General features: G+C 36.6%; 1 protein-coding gene across 1 annotated transcript; it reads right to left on the minus strand.

Annotated features, from left to right (window-relative positions):
- Window positions 1-4035: 4035 nt before the first annotated feature.
- On the minus strand, window positions 4036-12947 carry LOC127501517 (zona pellucida sperm-binding protein 4-like). The gene is made up of 11 exons (XM_051873520.1): window positions 12621-12947; window positions 12428-12546; window positions 11595-11814; window positions 11337-11459; window positions 8967-9139; window positions 8773-8870; window positions 5875-6029; window positions 5609-5786; window positions 5004-5142; window positions 4825-4899; window positions 4036-4142 (listed from the first exon to the last, which is right to left on the minus strand). Exons 1-11 carry the CDS (start codon window positions 12880-12882, stop codon window positions 4134-4136), a joined length of 1551 nt encoding a protein of 516 aa, XP_051729480.1. The 5' UTR covers window positions 12883-12947; the 3' UTR covers window positions 4036-4133.
- Window positions 12948-17961: the final 5014 nt, after the last annotated feature.

Genomic DNA, 17961 nt, shown 5'->3' on the forward strand with positions numbered 1-17961 from the left:
TCTAAAATTAGATCTTTCTAAAAAAAAAAAAAAAGAAATAATCGCAATATATCGCCTTTCTTACAATATATCACAATATATCGTATCGTAACCCCTGTATCGTGATACGTATTGTATCGCCAGATTCTTGGCAATACACAGCCCTAGTTGTCACAGAGAAAACAATAGGAAATGCACTACAGCCTCCATGCATGCGCACCACAGAAAGCTCCATTATTGAAGAACTACTGGAAGAATTTAGTGTGGTCAGATGAGACAAACGTTGAACTTTTGGCAACAATACCACATGCCATGTTTGGAGAATAAATGGCTTTGCATATGACCCTAAAAATACCATACCAACAGTGATGTTTTCGAAGTGGAAGCATCATGGTATGGTGCCGTTTCTCTTCTCATAGCAGAATCAATATTATTGAGGGGAAGATGAATGGAACCATGTACTGGGAATTCTTGAGATGAATTTGACTTTGGTGGACCTTCCACCAGGACAACAATGCAAAACACACTGCAAAAAAGAGTTTGAATTGGTTCCAGAAGAAAATAAAGTTGTTAGAATGTTCCAGTAAATCACAAGACCTAAAAACAACAGAGCATTTGTGGAAGGAACTGAAAATCAAAATTCACAAGAGAGACCCAGAGAATATTCAAGATGTAAAGTTTGGTCATACAGGATGCGCCTTGAAGAGTCATTTCCCTTTATTACACATAGCTTTTTTATGGATTGTAAAATTAAGATTTCTTTGACTGTGTAGAAGTTAATATCACTGTCTGTTCAAAATTTTATGTGAATTGCTGCATTGGAACCAATGAAAAAAAAAAAAAATGTTGACATATTCAATACTTATTTTACCCACTGTATAGCCTACACTTGAGTCGGCATTGGGTATTGTGTTTATATTGTTTCATGTGTTCAAGTTAAAGCTGCTGTCCGTCCGTAAGATTTGCCTCTTTGTCACCATCTCTGTTTGAAACATGCAATTGCAGTTATATGCGGAATTATTATCTTTACGTGCACTGCGCATCAGCACAGCTCCTCAGTGCGGATGAATCTAATGTTGCTGTCAGTCACCACACCGTTGTGGATACTGTACTTCGGAATCACAGATTGTGGTCTTGAAGTATGACCAAAGTAGGAATTTTCACTGGAAATTGTCATCTGAACAAGTAACATGTCTGCCACTTTTGTTCTGACCAACTGAGGGGAAAAAGCATTAGGCCTACAATAAATCGCGCTGCCAATGGTGATTAAATCTAACGATCGCTTAGCTCATATCGCATCAAACCGTGCAAATTATTGTTGTTATACTTTGTTCTCAAATTGTTAATGTTAACAACATCAGCATTGCGTGACTGTGTGTATTTAGTGTGTATTAGCGTTACCTGTAGATTTCAATTTCTGTAGCCACTCCGCAGTCCGAAGTCTTTTGCTTTTTGACTATGGGTTAATCTCCAGTTGTCACTGATGATTGTCATTTGGACCTTTCTGGATTACAATCCACCATCAAAATAAGTTTAATTATTGCAGCTGCTGTGAGAAAAGGCTATAAATGATCCGCCACCAGCAGCATCCTATATGCATAGTCTACTAACAGGGACTCCTTTCTTTCTGTTGACAGATGTAACGTAATGACGCAAAGACGAACGGCTGCATGCTCAAATTTCCCGCGGAAATCCACCAGTATCGATTTATTATAAAACATTATTACAAGCTTACTGTTGTGAATCGGGCTAAGGTAAGGAGATAGTTTTGAACACTGGCTGGTTATGTACTTGCTCAAACTGATTTTAGATCATTTTTAACCAAAAAAAAGTTACAGACTGCAGCTTTAAGAAAAACAAGAATATCCACTCGGATAAAAGTTGGCTCCACAGTCTGATAACAATTAAGTGTGCAGAGAAAGAGTGCTTAAATTGCTTTTCAAATCCAACAGAGAAAAAAAAACAAAAAAAAAATGATGAAAAATGTATCACTGTTCAAATACTTCAGGACCTACCTGTATGCACATAAGACAACATTCCTTTTAGTTTCATTTAAAAAAAATGTTTTGTGCTCACAACGTCATTATGACACGAAATTATTGTAAACATTATTTCACTTATCCATGATTATGAAACAAATACGATTGTTTTGAGAAAATTACATTAATATAACTACATTGCATACTGTATTATAATAATTACATTCTGATACCACAGCAGTGGTCCATTTGTGGCAACACTGCACAAATGTGTTGCAGAAAACAATGTTTTCTTGCTGTAGTTTGGAGAGTTTACTCAAAAGATGCTATATGAATTTTGAGTCAAAGTATGTAAATGTGATTAATTATACAGTATATTTATATTTAAGGTTAATTGTAAAATATTAAAGGATTAGTTCACTTCTGAATGAAAATTTCCTGAATTTCTCACCCCCATCATCCAAGATGTTCATGTTTCTTTCTTCAGTCAAAAAGAAATTAAGGTTTGAGGAAAATATTCCAGGATTCTTCTTCATATAGTGGACTTCAGTGGCGTTCACTGGGTGGAAGGTCCAAATTGCAGTTTCAGCGCAGCTTCAAAGGGCTCTACGCGATCCCAAGCGAGGAATAAGGGGTCTTATCTAGAGAAATGATCGGTTATTTTTAACCACTTAATCTTTTTAACCACAAATGCTTGTCTTGCACTGCTTTGCGACGCGCCACGCGTGACATAAGCAGAACTACTGTGGTAGGGCGAAAAACATCTAATTTTCTCCAACTTCAAAATCGTCCAATATCATCGTTTTACTTTTTTTTTTGGTAAAGGACATTTGGCTTAATCTTTGCATGTTTGCTTTGTAGACACTGGATTGGTACTTGCGCTTACATCACACATGACCTTTGTAACGTGATTACATCATGCATGCGGATCACAGAGCTAGTGCATGATGAGCATTTGTGGTTAAAAAGTAAATTTTTTTTTTTTTAGAAAATGACTGATCGTTTCACTAGATAAGTCCCTTATTCCTCATCTGGGATTGCGTAGAGCCCTTTGAAGCTGCACTGAAACTGCAATTTGGACCTTCCACCCAGTGAACCCCACTGAAGTCCACTATATGAAGAAAAATCTTGAAATGTTTTCCTCAAAAACCTTAATTTCTTTTCGACTGAAGAAAGACAGACATGAACATCTTGGATGACATGGGGGTGAGTAAATTATCAGGAAATTTTCATTCAGAAGTGAACTAATCCTACAAGTAGTTTGAGACTACACTTATCTTTTATATTTTGGCCTACATCAAGATTTGCTTGAAATGTTGTCACGAATTGCAAGCAAATTGTTCTCATAGGTAACAATTACCCTCTTATTACAGGAATCGACAGAACATTCTAATGAAAGGCATTGTCCAAAGCAGTAATAACAGTGTATGTATGCCAGAATTATGCTCAAGTTTTTAATCTGATAGTGACTTTTTCATGATTTTTATTAGTTTCTTTTTGTGCCACAGAAAACAGGAAAATTAACTGAGGATAAGGATCTCAAATCTATGCTCACTTCTGTTTTTGTAATCAGATCAACTGTGTGCATAGTTTTCCTGAATTCTAAGTGAGATAATTTCAGCTGATATTGAAGGGGTTTTATTTTTTGGCTGTAGAAAAGCTTAAATTTTTCCTTCTGTATTTGTAGCTTTTTATTCATTATGCAATAAAGCATGGTACACAATTGACATGTATTGAGTTTCCATAACTGACTAAATGACAGATGATTGTTGCCTACAAATTTTAAAATTGAACAATTTTAAAAAGCAATGTTAGGCCATGTTAAAAAGCAATATTTTAAAAGAGGTTTCAAAAATAATTCTAACAGTTTCTAGTATTTTGAGCTCAGTTTTCAGTTTATTCAAGTGCCGTTTCTATATAATATATAAAACTGATATTAAGCATTTTTCTTCCCTGTGGAGCATGTCCCCACACCACCCCCAAGTTCACATATTTGTCACCTGTTTCACCCCTGATAAGTTTACATCTATGGACAGTTAGATGCTTAAGTCTTTGGTGCTTGCTAGAAATGTACATCTTGCACAGAGATAAAAATTTTATTCCAAGTTAGACAAGTTAACAGAAACACAAGACGATTTGCACACTCCAACTGCCAGTGGTTCGCCTGGGCCTTATTCATTGAGACTACAAGAAAATTGATAAAAATCACATCAGCTTGCAGACAACAGAAACAAGTCAATAGGCTTGTTCGAGATGCATCGGTGCTACGCAGACCGGTCAGCATATATATCAAAGTACAGCGAGAGAGTTAGCGCAGCGCCGATGCATCTCGAACAAGCCTATAGTAATCCATCATGAACATTTGAGTGACTCTTAAGGCAAGCTTACAATACATGATTTTGAGTTTAAAGACAGATTTCCAAGGTCTGTGACAAAACCCCCAGATCGCAGCCAAATCAGCACTTGTTGATGAGCAAGTCAGTGATGTGATCTCAAACAGTCAAAGATGCTTCGATAATATTCAACAGGTTTTAAAAATCGCCACATGATCTTTTAGTTTGTGCGATGCAACAAGGTGGAACTAATCCAGCCAATCACAGTGCAGACGGTATAAACAAATCTTGTAATCTCTAATTTCACGCATGAATTTATGTGAGAATTTTTTTTTTTCCCTCCCCCCTCGATGTTGGTCCAGACTGCCTCTTGACCAAAGGTCTTTCAGTTTGTGTATAGTACAGTAGCACTGTATGCGCTCTGCTATGACAAGAAACCTTGTTTAGCGTGAGCACCACAGCGATTCAGGTAGTCTTGCAGTCCAGCAGTGTGAGCTTGCCTTTAACGTATACAAATTTGGCATGACACACACCTTTCCATCAAAGCAGGTCTCTGCACAGGGCGACCCAGAGGGCATGCACACTTCAGTAGAACACATGAAGTAAATCTGTTTGCAGGGAGAAAACACAAAAAACAAAACAAAAACACAGGAACCATCAGGTTGTCTTACCAAATCATGATTCTGGTCATGTGTTTTTGTCTAGTAGTTACCTCCTCATTTAGATATTTTTTGCTTGACAAATCCATGAACTGAAAGGCTTTAATCTCAAAGCGACGCTGGTGCTGATTCTGAGGCAGATGTTTCACATAAAGGGTGGAGGTATTGCCAGAGTCAAGAGGATTAGGGCATCTCCAGAAAAAAAGAAAAAAAAAAAAAAAAAGAAAAGAAAAAAAGAACCATTAATCATTCATGAATTAAAAGACATACAAGATCAGCAAAACTTATAAATATGCATATCAAGTTCTTAGCAGCCTTTGTAACTTCAAATACAGCTTCCTGAACTTAAATTCAAGGAAGTTCACAGGTAAGAATTATGGAAACTGAAATGTTAATGAAGTTAACTAAATATAAATCAAATACAAATGTCTATACGTAGCATTTTGAACAAAACTTAAGATTTTTTTTAAAACTGGGCTCTCACAACCATACATTCAGTATTCATCCATTTAAAAATTCCACTCATTGCAGTTGTGTATTTGAATTTTAAATTAATTTAATTCAGATTCATTCAGATTGGAAATCTGCATCCTCAATTCAACGCAACGCTGCATCAATGTTAGCATCTTTGCTTTGAATTTAAAATTGAGGTTCTTACCCCTCAAAAAGCAGAACCAGGGCACTCTTAGCGGAGCGTGGATAGGCCACACAGTAGTGAACCAGAAGAGTAGCTGTAGGTTTTGGAGATCTCAGACGCAATTCCAGATATACCGGCTTCCCCAAAAGAACATGTAGGGGCTGATGACACTGCGGATAAAACTTGGTGAAAGTCTCATCTGCAAAGGGGAGGGAAGGAGGTATGAAAGTATGAAATATTCCATCGCTATTCTGATCAACACCAGCTTCACAGCTATAGAAATTCACCCTCAGAAATTAAAAGCTGAACTCCAAACAGTCCTTCAGAAAGCAGGTATGGAGGAAGACTGGGACTCATAACCATGTAGCCTGCACTGGCAAGTACAGGTCCAGAGAGCAAAGGATCACCTGAAACCTTCTGGTAGCGGCATTCAACCATCAGCCTAAAGAGCACAAAAAAAGAAAGGAAGAAAAATGAGGAACAATCTTTGCATAGCTATTTAACTAAAGTCAGAATGAAATAGAAATTGCAAGTGTTTTCTTTCCTATTGTGACATATACACACACACACACACACGTGAAATGGCTTAAACAAGAAAAGAAAGGGGGAAAAAAAAAGAAGAAAAAAAAAGAAGAAAAAAAAGGCAGGGCAGGACTTGATTTTGTCCATGGGGAATTGATTGGATAGTTGGGGTTTGCTATTGCTGTGATCTCATCTGAGTGACAGGCTGTCCTGCTCTCACACAAGTAAACACAGATATGTTATTTTAAATTCAACAATTACCAGGGCATATTAATGAAAAAGTGATGTACATGGATAAATCATTTATAATAAATACTGCAATATTCCATAAATTATTTAAAAAAAAAAAAAAAAAAAAAAAAAATTTATATATACACAGGTGCTGGTCATATAATTAGAATATCATGAAAAAGTTCATTTTTTTATTGTAAATTATTTTTAAAAATGAAACTTTCATATATTCTAGATTCCCTACATGTAAAGTAAAACATTTCAAAAGTTTTTTTTTTAAATTTTGATGATTAGAGCGTACAGCTCATGAAAGTCCAAAATCCAGTATCTCAAAATATTAGAATATTTCCTAAGATCAATCAAAAAATGGATTTGCTAAACAGAAAAGTTCAAGTTCTTTAAAGTATGTTCATTTGTGCACTCAATACTTGGTCGGCAGCACATATTACAGCAAATGACTTGCTCCTAGCACAAATTACTGCATCAGTGAAGTGTGGCCTGGAAGTGATCAGCCTGTGGCACTGCTGAGGCACTATTGAGCCTTCAGATCATCTGTATATTGTTGGATCGACTGTTTCTCATCTTTCTCTTGAAAATATCCCATAGATTCAGGTCAGGCATGTTGGCTGGCCAATAAAGCACAGTAATATCATGGTCAGCAAACCACTTGGAAGTGGTTTTTGCACTGTGGGCAGGTGCTAAAGTCCTGCTGGAAAAGGAAATCAGCATCTCCATAAAGCTTGTCAGCAGATGGAAGCATAAAGTGCTCCAAAATCTCCTGGAAGATGGCTGCATTGACTTTGCACTTGATAAAACACAATGGACCAACACCAGCAGACATCACGGCCCCCCCAAATCATTACTGACTTCAGAAACTTCACACTAGACTTCAAGCAGCTTGGATTCTGTGCCTCTCCAGTCTTCCTTCAGACTCTGGGACCATGATTTCAACATGAAATGCAAAATTTACTTTTATCTGAAAAGAGGACTTTCGACCACTGTTCACTGTCCAGTTCTTTTTCTCCTTAGCCCAGGTAAGATGCTTCTGACATTGTTTCTGTTTCAGAAGTGGCTTGGTAGTCCTTTTCCTGAAGATGTCTGAGTGTGGTGACTCTTGATGCGCTGACTCCGGCTTCATTCTACTCATTGTGAAGCTCTCCCAAGTGTTTGAATCGGCTTTACTTGACAGTATTCTCAAGCTTGCGGTCATCCCTGTTGCTTGTGCACCTTTGCCTACCCAATTTCTTCCTTCCAGTCAACTTTGCATTTAATATGCTTTGATATTTCACTCTGTAAACAGCCACCCCATTCAGTAATGACCTTCTGTGACTTATTCTCTTTGTGGAGGGTGTCAATGATTGTCTCCTGGACCATTGCCAATTCAGCAGTCTTCCCCATTAGTGTGGTTTCAAAGAACAAGAGATACCCGGAATTTATACTGTAGGGATGGTCATTTAATGAAACTCAAATGTAAATATTCTAATATTTTGAGATACTGGATTTTGGACTTTCATTAGCTGTACGCTCTAATCAACAAATTAAAAAAAAAAAAAAAACTTTTGAAATGTTTTACTTTACATGTAGGGAATCTAGAATATATGAAAGTTTCATTTTTTAAAATAAATTACAATAAAAAAAATGAACTTTTTCATGATATTCTAATTATATGACCAGCACCTGTATACCTGTATACCTGTATATATATATATATATATATATATATAATCTTGATTTCATCATGACTTTAAATTTTTACCACCCATGTGACCAAGGTGAAATCAGCTGAAAAGGAAGGTTGTTTCAGAAACAGAGCAAGTTTATTCACTGTGATGAAAGACCACAAAGGCTTGGAACCATGCACTAAAAGACCAGGGCCAGTATTTATCAAGTTTCTCTCATATAGCCTAAAATCTATAGGCTATATATAGGCAGGTTAGTTAACAGCACACTGGTTTAAAATTCGCAATTAAGACATGGTGGAATACGCATTTCTTTGATTTCCAATGTGTATATCATATTGTATTCTCTTAAATTCTTTGTCAAATGTGTGTTGAATGTAAACTCCTCTTAGGAATTTCACCATTTAATGTGAATTTATCTGAGAATATTGTTAAATAAGGAAATCTATTCAGTGATTGGTCCATGCCTAGGTCATCCTCCAAAATCCTGTTTGTGGCACAGCAAAGTGTCATGAATCATCTCTAAGACTGACACTTAAGATTTAGTACTACACTTCACTTAAATAATGACTGAGACGCTTGATAACTAACTTTTAAGTGCAGCTTTGAGCCAAGAATTTTTTTACTCTTAAGTCAATTCTTAGCAGTGTTCTTGTGAGGAATTCTCAGAGGCTTGATAAATACGGGCCCAGGAATGTATATTAAAACAAAAATACAGGCTACACCACTTTCAAATAATTCAATTTTAAAAACCTGATAGGATTATCCCTGGATATCATGCCATACTTCAGGTTGCGAACTCTGATGATAGTCTGTACCTCAGCCAGGTAAACTGTCGTCTCGCCGATGACCTGATGTAAAATTACATCAGTTGTCCTCATTTCTTTCAAACACCCCAATGGCACAAACCCTGGTACAAGCTGATTCTTCTATGGCAACATACTTACAAAAGAACGTGTTCCACACTCAGTGACAGAAAATTTGAAGATGGCAAAGTCTTTGTTGGAGATAACGGGTTTGCAATTCGTCTTCCCAGCAACAATCAAGCTCATGGGGTTCACAGGGACGTTTGTGAAATCATTGTGAACAGCAAACACAAAATTCTTATCAGCAGTGCATTCTGGGAAAACAAGGTTGAGATGAATCCAACCAACTTGCAGTTTATACCTTTAAACAGCGCTAACACAAGTATTTATATAAAAAGAACTTCAGGAAGAAAAAAAAAAAAAAAAAAAAAAAAATCCACCTAATTCACAACACTTGCGTCTGCCAGTGGTGTAATGTAACGAAGTAATAATACTTCGTTACAGTACTTAAGTATTTTTTGGGAGAATCTGTACTTGAGTTTATTTCTGTCAACTTTTACTTTTACTCCACTACATTTCCTAAATAAAATGTATACTTTTACTTCGATACATTTTCCCAAAGCATTTTCGTTACTTACTACAAAATAAAGTCGGAAGAACACAGACTGCAAGCAAGCACGCGGAAAGAAGTGCTCGCAAAACCGCGGTTGATTTCATTTTCCGGGTTGCGTCCGTTGCTGGAGCGGCTGAGAAGAGTGCGCTGTCATTATACAGTACGAGAGCGGCCTCTAGAGGCGACATAAAAACTATCACTGATGCCTCGTAGAGTTTGTTTTGACACGTGACGTTTGACACTTCAAAAACGGATTTAAAACGGACAACAAAACGGTATGTTATACAGTGTACACTACAGTACATGTTTTCAAATCATTATAAAGTAATTAGTTTGTTAACTAGATGCTGCATTAGTGAAGAACAGTAGTATGTTTGCCGTCGAGGCTGAGAGGATGCTAACATTAGTAGTACCTCAAGCGGTTAAAACAATGTGACAAAAACACCAACTGTTTAATGTCACGATTCTTACCATTCATTTGCATTAGTTTATATCCATTTGTCCGCTGTTATGCATTCGTTATCCAGCGAAGTTGCATATTTAAACTGTGTCCTCATCATGCAGCGACAGAAACATATCAAATCAGAAATGTATTCGATTTTAGTTCTTTTTTTTAAATCGCCACTGTAACACATTTTGACTAGATAATCATAAAGTTTTCTAAAATAGAGGCAAATAATGTGTGAAAGTATACATATAATAGACCCATGCTATGCCTTTGTGTGTAAAGATGGTTATTTTTAAGCATGACTGTTTGGATTTATATGAAATGGTAACACTTTACAATAAGAGTACATTTGTAACATTAAATAAAGTTAATAAAAGTATTGTTCATTGTTAATTTCAACATTTACATTTTAAAGTTGTATCTTACATTAGTTATAATGCACTATGAATTAACGTGAACGATCAACGTATAATTAATATATTAGTATTTTTTATATTTAAAAATCACAATAAACATTTAGCCATTTTTTTAATTAAAAAAAAAAAAAAATGTAAGGAAGAGTTAAAACTGAACAATCTTGCTGCTCAAACTGTGTATAGAACAATTTTTAATAATATTTTTTGCTCCTTTAGTATTTTACATTTACTTGTACTTTTACTTTTAATACTTAAGTACATTTAATATCAAAAAAATACTTTTCATACTTAAGTACAAAAACATACTTTAAAACTTTTACTCAAGTAATATTCTAAACAGGGACTTTAACTTCTACCAAAGTCATTTTCTGGTAAGATATCTATACTTTTACTCAAGTATGGTTTTCGAGTATACACCACTGGCGTCTGCACATGGATTTCTTCTTAACCTTGACTTAAATAGATCGTTAAAACAGTCGATGTGACTGCAGTGGTTCAACCTTCTGTGTCATTTTCATACGCTTCCAGGTTCTACGTCAGAACGTTGGCAGAGGCCGTTCACGTGAGCAGCACGATGCATTCGTGTGATGCTGATGCAGGAGCCGGCCAATGATGAGATCGCGTCATGACGTAGAACCTGGAAGCGCTGAATGTAACCCGCGTATGAGAATGACACAGAAGAGAAGATATTGTAGAATAAAGTTTTGTTTTTGGAACAAAAAGTATTCTCGTCGCTTCATAAAATTAAGGTTGAACCACTGCAGTCATGTCAACTGTTTTAACGATGTCTTTAGTACTTTTCTGGACCTTAAAAGTGGTGGATAAATTGCGGTCTATAGAAGAGTCATATACCTCTCAGATATCATCAAAAATATCTTAATTTGTGTTCTGAAGATTAACAACGGTCTTACGGGTGTGGAATGACATGAGGGTGGAGTATTTAATGACAGAATTTTCTTTTTTGGGTGAACTAACCCTTTAATATACTTAAGTTTCTCATCTTACAGTTTTAGCCGTGAAGTATAAAAACATACCATCCATGGGATAGTAGCAGACTGAGGTCATTGCATCAAAACAGCATCCTTTGGTCAGGCACTCGTCTTGTGTTATACCTGAGGTGCTACACGACACTCTCTGATCGGCAGAGATGCTGCAGCCTTAAATGAAAACATGAAAAGCAGAGTTAATTTGAAGAAGGAAGCAGAACTTCCAATTCAAGAAATTAAACCTGGAATGTAGTAATGCAACGTTATAAGTGTTTAAAAGCAATCATAAGAGAGTTTCATGTTCACCTCCTGGTTTGCTGTTCAGCGGCAACAAGCTTGGTGGGGATAGGGGAGGTGATGATTGAGAAGGTTGTGGAGGGGGTAGTTTTGCACATGTCTGATCTGACTGCACATTGAGCCGTTTTAGGGAAGCAGTGAGACTTTGGTTTGCATCACAAGACAATGTAGCCACATCCAACTTTCCAGCTTCATTCGGATAGAGAACCCTCAGAGTATAACGGCCGTCCTAAAGACAGAACATTCGTGAGAGAAAGCTGGGTGCAAAATGAAACTGCATTTGCAACTAATTTTTTTTTTTTTTTTTTGGTAGGAAAGTATAGGGCAGAACTTTAGATTAGTTCACAGGTTCTTGGAGGAGAGAGAGGTCGAAAAATAAGAGTGCTTGGATGTCAAATGAAAAAGGCCATTTGTTTCAGAGGTGCAGCAAGACATTACATTTTGTTTTTTTCTTTAAAATAACATGCACTGACAGTGACCCATTTACAATAGAACCATGAATGTGTATAAAGTTAAATAGATTGGATAAAAGCTTACAAAAGATATGAACAACATGATGGTTGAACAAAGCCACTTATTTATAATTCACTTTGAACTATATGTAAATGTAAATATTTCTTCTGTGGAACACATTTTAACAGTCAATAGGGTTCAAATTATATTGACTTTCGCTATATGTACGTACGTACAAACAACAAAACACTTTTCAAAATATCTTCTTTCGTGTTTCAAGAGAAACGCATTCAGGTTTGGAAAGACATAAGAGTGTGTAAATGAATGCTCCTTTAACAGTTGACTTGATGTTAACTTCAAGAGCAGAAATGTTTCCATAACTTTAATACCTCCAAGGTGACATGACAGCCAGTGTAGTCAACAACCAAAATATTATGGCCATGGCCTTGTGTCAAAGAGTATCCACAGGCCGCTGGGGCCCTAAGCACAGATTCAATTACTGCAAAACCTGAAAATATTTATACAAAAATTGAAATGCCAATAAAAATTACATGTATGAAAACAAACAATTGCTATACTTACCCAAAATGTTCACCTGACTGAGAGAACCAGAGGGCAAAATCACTTTCATAGTATTATTATTACAGTAAACTGCCAACTCCGATTTCAGTTCATATCCACTGTCTTGAGCCAGCACATCTGATTTATCAGCTTCACCATCAGAATAATCATAATCTACGACTGAAAAAATATCTAAAGTAGAGACTGGCTTTGAACCGCGTGATAGAACCAAACCGATACAGCACAAAAACAAAATTATTGTTTTAACTCCCTGCCAAGCCATGTGTGTCTAAAACGCAGCAAAAGATGGGCTGGACAAAAAAGAGCAATGCTGCAAAAATGAAATCATTAAAGTGTTACTTTATTTATAACACCTGTCTCCTAATAATTGGGTCACGTGACAAGTTTCTCAACAAAACAAAAAAAGGTAGGCTTGTTCTAGATGAACTGCACTAGCCTGCCACCAGCTGGCGAGATCTGCCGGTTGCAGGTGCTGATCCAGCGTCATTTATGGCAGACCACGCGAATTTTGCGTTGATTGTAGCCGAAGAAGTGGATGCGATTGAATCAAGTATATATATATTTACTAGATAGCGTAATCTTAATTTTTGTTAATATCACATATATGTTCAATATCAAGACTGGTTAAATACAGGAACTTGTCGAAAAAAAAACATGCAACACACGTCGTCTTTAGGCTTGTTCGAGATGCGTCGGTGCCGCGCAGACCGATTGGTGTAAAGCCTCGTTTACACTGCACACGTTTGCGGCGCGTTACGGCTCCGGCAAGGTTTTGTTCCGTCCTCCACGCGGTGACAACTCACACCAGAAGCATTTTAGAAGCGAAGCGGCTGGATTCGCGAGACCACGAGATTTGCCTGTCTGACGTTTTTTCCCTTGATTTTTTTTTTTTCGTGTTTTTAATGGCTAAATGGTTATATTTTGTCCGGTTTAATTGTGTTTATTGCTATGCCATACTTTATTTTGCTGTAGCCTACAGACGAAGTTAATACACTTAAAAGTCCAGTTATGGATGACAAGAACAAAAAAATGTCAAGTTTTTCAACTTATATTCTCTTGTCTTCAGTTTCTGGCCTCCTAGTGATGTGAAATATGAGCGGGAGTTTACACAGGGTGATTATTTTGACTTTATTTTGTATTTTAGCTGCGCGTCTTGGACGCGGCGTCCGTCAAAAGTAGGCGAGGCGCCTATCTTTAGCGAAGCGGCGCGGTGAGCCGCTTCTGGAACGCTTCTAAAACGCACCGCGGCGCGGCTGGTGTAAACACGAGCATTGACTAGAGTGACCGCGTATCAGCTCCGGTAGCCGCGTCGCAGCCGTAACGCGCCGCAGACGCGTGCATTGTAAACGAGGCTTAAGACATCAGGGGCTGAATCCCAAATGGCACATTTCTATGCACTTTCGGTCTTGTGGACTTACAAATGGCTGCCGCGTTCGCGTGTCCGTAAGTCCACGAGACTGTAGGGTAGGGATGTCAAATCCAAACTCAGTAAGGGCCATGCCGAGGGTTGTGAATAAAATCAGGGGCTGGACATATATTTAGAATATTTTTTAATTTATTGAAGAAATATGTGTATTAGTAACTATAATAAAACTCACAGTTAATTAAACCACATTTATCAAAACAAAGAGGTTTTAATTTTGAGTTGTAACACATTTGTGTCACAGCAGTCTTCTTTATCTTTTATCAAAACAAAAAATAAGGTCTCTGACCAGCATAACTGCATAAAACAGTGATTTGAAACAGTAGCATAAAACAGTAGCGTAAGACAGTACTTTAAAAACAACAATTTCAATTTCAGAAAGTAATTTTGATAAAGCAAAATAGTCAGCAAATTACAGATATAAATACCACATGGTATGTTGACACATGGTATCTGAAATTGTATTATTTGGCTTATTTTGGTAGCTCTTTGAAAAGACAACTTTAACTTATAAGCATTTATTATATGCACTGGGCATAATGCCAACTGTTATTTAAACAAAACTACTGAAACAACTCATGGATTTCAGAAAAACTAATAGTGTTTCGTTTCGAAACGCCTTCTATTATACTCTTTGACTCTTGACATATGAGACACATTGGCTTTTCTTTGTATTCACAGAATAAATATTCTGTTTACCATCTTGGTTGGAATTGTCAATATTTGTTGTCCACTTTTCTTTTTTTAGCCATTGTGCTAGCCACATTTAAAGTCAGATAGCATTTAGGTTGTTTACAGTTATTGCCATATTCTCTGAATAAATTAGCGAGTTGAGTTAAGTGCGACAGCACCACCTTCGTCTTAATGTTGTAATTGTCACAGACTTTTATTTAAAGCTGCTGTCCATAACGTTTTTGTGTTCAAAAAGGAAGACCGTAAGGGTTTAGGGTGCCATTTGGGACCAGGCCAAAGTACCGCGAGAGCGATTCAAAAGTTCTTTGGTCAGGCACAAGCGTGCCACACAAGTCCTAAAAAAAGTGATTGATCTTGATCGCCCCCAGGTGGTTGGAAGCAGTATAGGTCATAAACCCCGCCCTCTCCATGAAATGTATTGGGACATTAAGCAAACTAAACAATCAAATTACACTTTAAACATTTTTTTTTTCCAAAGACGTTTTCTGTCATTTTAGGCAGTTTTTAACACGCTGGTGTTAGTTCAAGTGTTCGTTCTTTAAATAAGTTTGGTTTTAGTTAGTTACTTGATGCCCGGGGGTGTGACGTCATGATTGACAGCTTCTCTGAGTGAGGTAGTTACCGAGGCGCAAATGGACTTTTTTCTGGATCTTCACAAAGAGATTGGAGCTTTAATTTCTACATTTCCATAACTGTTTATTTCACACCGACATTATAGACTTGTTCAACTTCATGCGGCGCCGCAAAGATCGGCTGGCGCCAGACAAAAGCAATGCATTCTGGTTAGAAAATTTGTCCGACTTTGATCGGCGCTGCAGCCGCCTTACGATCACATGTGCCTTCAATGTACTGCGAGAGCAAAATCGGCTGCGTAAAGATGCGTCGTCCATCTTTTTTTACAGTCTATGGTCAGGCGCTGATCAAAAGCACGATGGGAAACGACTTGCTTATGACACAGCTTAATGCTCATTGGTTTAAACAGCCGTGAATGCATTGTTCTCTTTTTAAATTTTTGATTTTAAAACTCTAATATCATGTTTTTATGTGAATAAATTATGTGTGGGAATTATGGGTCATATTTATAAAAATATATAAAAACATGTCTGTATTAAAGTAAAAAAAAATTAATAAACTCCTAAACCTATAGCGGACATATATATATATATATATATATATATATATATATATATACATACATATATATACAGTATATACATTGAAAAAAATGGTGTATACGATTGACATAGAAACGTTTTTCGCAAATTTCTAGAAAATGTCAGGAAAAAAAATACAAAGAAAAGGCAAGTACCACATTGAATTAAACATTAAAGTCTGAAGTAAAACATACTCAAATAATCTTTATTTATAACTTAAAAAATGTATTTTTTTTTTTTTTACAGTGTAGTTGTACTTAAAAGGCATCACAACTTTAAACAGCAGACAAAATTATTATTAGGTATGGAAAATAATGTTATAATGATTGATTGTAATCAGAAGTGGATGGTTCTAATTTGACGTTCCTCAATGCACATGTGTTGAGTATGCAGATTGTTTTTCACTCTGGGTCTGTGATGGCATTATCAGCTCTCATGCACATCTTGTGTTAATTAGCACCTGGCTGCCTTTTATGTGCTTACGACAGCAGCAATTATAGAGAATTATGACTAAATGACTAAACTCAGATGAAAAGCACAAGCATTATCATATAAGAAAACAGTCTACAAAGACTCAGCTGTATAAACATGCTTAGAGTCAAAAAGGACACCCAGTATTACAGACAAATGGGAAAGATGTTTGAGCAATAAATACAAATTTATAAAGAGTCAGATTGTAAATTATTTACAATTACAATATTTCATTTTTTTATTTACAGTTATTTTATTAAAACAAACATATATCCTTATAAAGCCTACTGTATAATATTGGATATTCAAATTTAGGTTGCACTTTATTTTACAGTACATGTACTTATAGTGTTCTTACCTAAGAAATACTGGGTAATACTACATGGGTTAAATGGTTAGTTCACCCAAAAATGAAATTTCTGTCATTTATTACTCACCCTCATGTCGTTCCACACCTGTAAGACCTTCGTTCATCTTCGGAACACAAATTAAGATATTTTTGATAAAATCCGAGAGGTTTCTGATCCCCAAGAGAAAGCAATGTAATTACCACATTCAACGTCTAGAAAAGTAGTAAAGACATCGTTAAAATAGTCCACATGACTACAGTGGTTTAAACTTAATTTTATGAAGTGACGAGAATACTTTTTGTGTGCAAAAACAAAACAAAAATAACGACTTTTTTCAACAGTTTCTTCTCGTCCCTGTCATTCTCATACGCTGTTTAGGTTGTAGACACAGTAGACTATGTCAGAACGGCGACTAATTATTGGCCGGCTCCAAGAAATTTAGCTTTTCTATGGCAACACTATCAACGTCTAAATGAATCTGCAGCAGTCATGTGATACAGCAGACAAGATACATGACAAGTTGAAATCTCATAATTACTGAAATTACAACATGGTGTTAACACACCTTAAGTAGAGGTGTAACGATTCACTCGTTTTCTCGATTCATCGATTACAAATCCTGACAATGCACATGCATCAATGTTTTTTGAATCATGAATCGTTAATTTCGGTCGATAATCAATGTAAATGGCTAAGAATCGGATTAATCATGATTCGATAGCGATTCAATACTTTAAAATATATAAACATTAAATTACTACATGCGTGAATTGATGGAGACGTTGTGCGCCGTCATTCGCGCTCTCACAGCTCTCCTTCACAGATACGCGCTGCACTCTTTACCGCCTTTCACTGGATTGCGCTCGCGCTCTGTCCGTAGCTCACATTGAGACATTTTTGAGCAGCCCATGTTTGAGCTCTCCTCAGGACGGCCACTGCTATTCACATGAGCAGATGATAGTCTCTATCGAGACAGCAATAATCCTGAGTCAAACCGATCAAGCCATCGATAAAACTATCAAGTCATTGCGTGGTCACTACTTTTGAAATAAAGCGCTTTCATTGCGTGGGAACGTCACCGTTATTTTCTATAAGATAAAATACTCAGGTTTTATGGAAATGGGTCATACCATTGACATTACCGGAGCAGTTGAAGTAAAACCCCGCTTATTCAAGGGCGTGCATTTATTGCATGGAAGGAGCAAACACATAACGTAAGTAAGTGTCTAAATAGTTCCAATGAATGATAA

This window comes from Ctenopharyngodon idella, chromosome 19, assembly GCF_019924925.1.
Source record: "Ctenopharyngodon idella isolate HZGC_01 chromosome 19, HZGC01, whole genome shotgun sequence".
Lineage (NCBI taxonomy): Eukaryota > Metazoa > Chordata > Actinopteri > Cypriniformes > Xenocyprididae > Ctenopharyngodon > Ctenopharyngodon idella.

Coding starts and splice junctions, on each gene's coding strand:
- LOC127501517 (XM_051873520.1), bottom strand. CDS start 12,882: ATGGCTTGGCAGGGAGTTAAAACAATAATTTTGTTTTTGTGCTGTATC. Junction 12,547..12,620: donor CAGTCAGGTGAACATTTTGG/GTAAGTATAGCA, acceptor AAATATTTTCAG/GTTTTGCAGTAATTGAATCT. Junction 5,143..5,608: donor CTGGTTCTGCTTTTTGAGGG/GTAAGAACCTCA, acceptor TTTTTTCTGGAG/ATGCCCTAATCCTCTTGACT.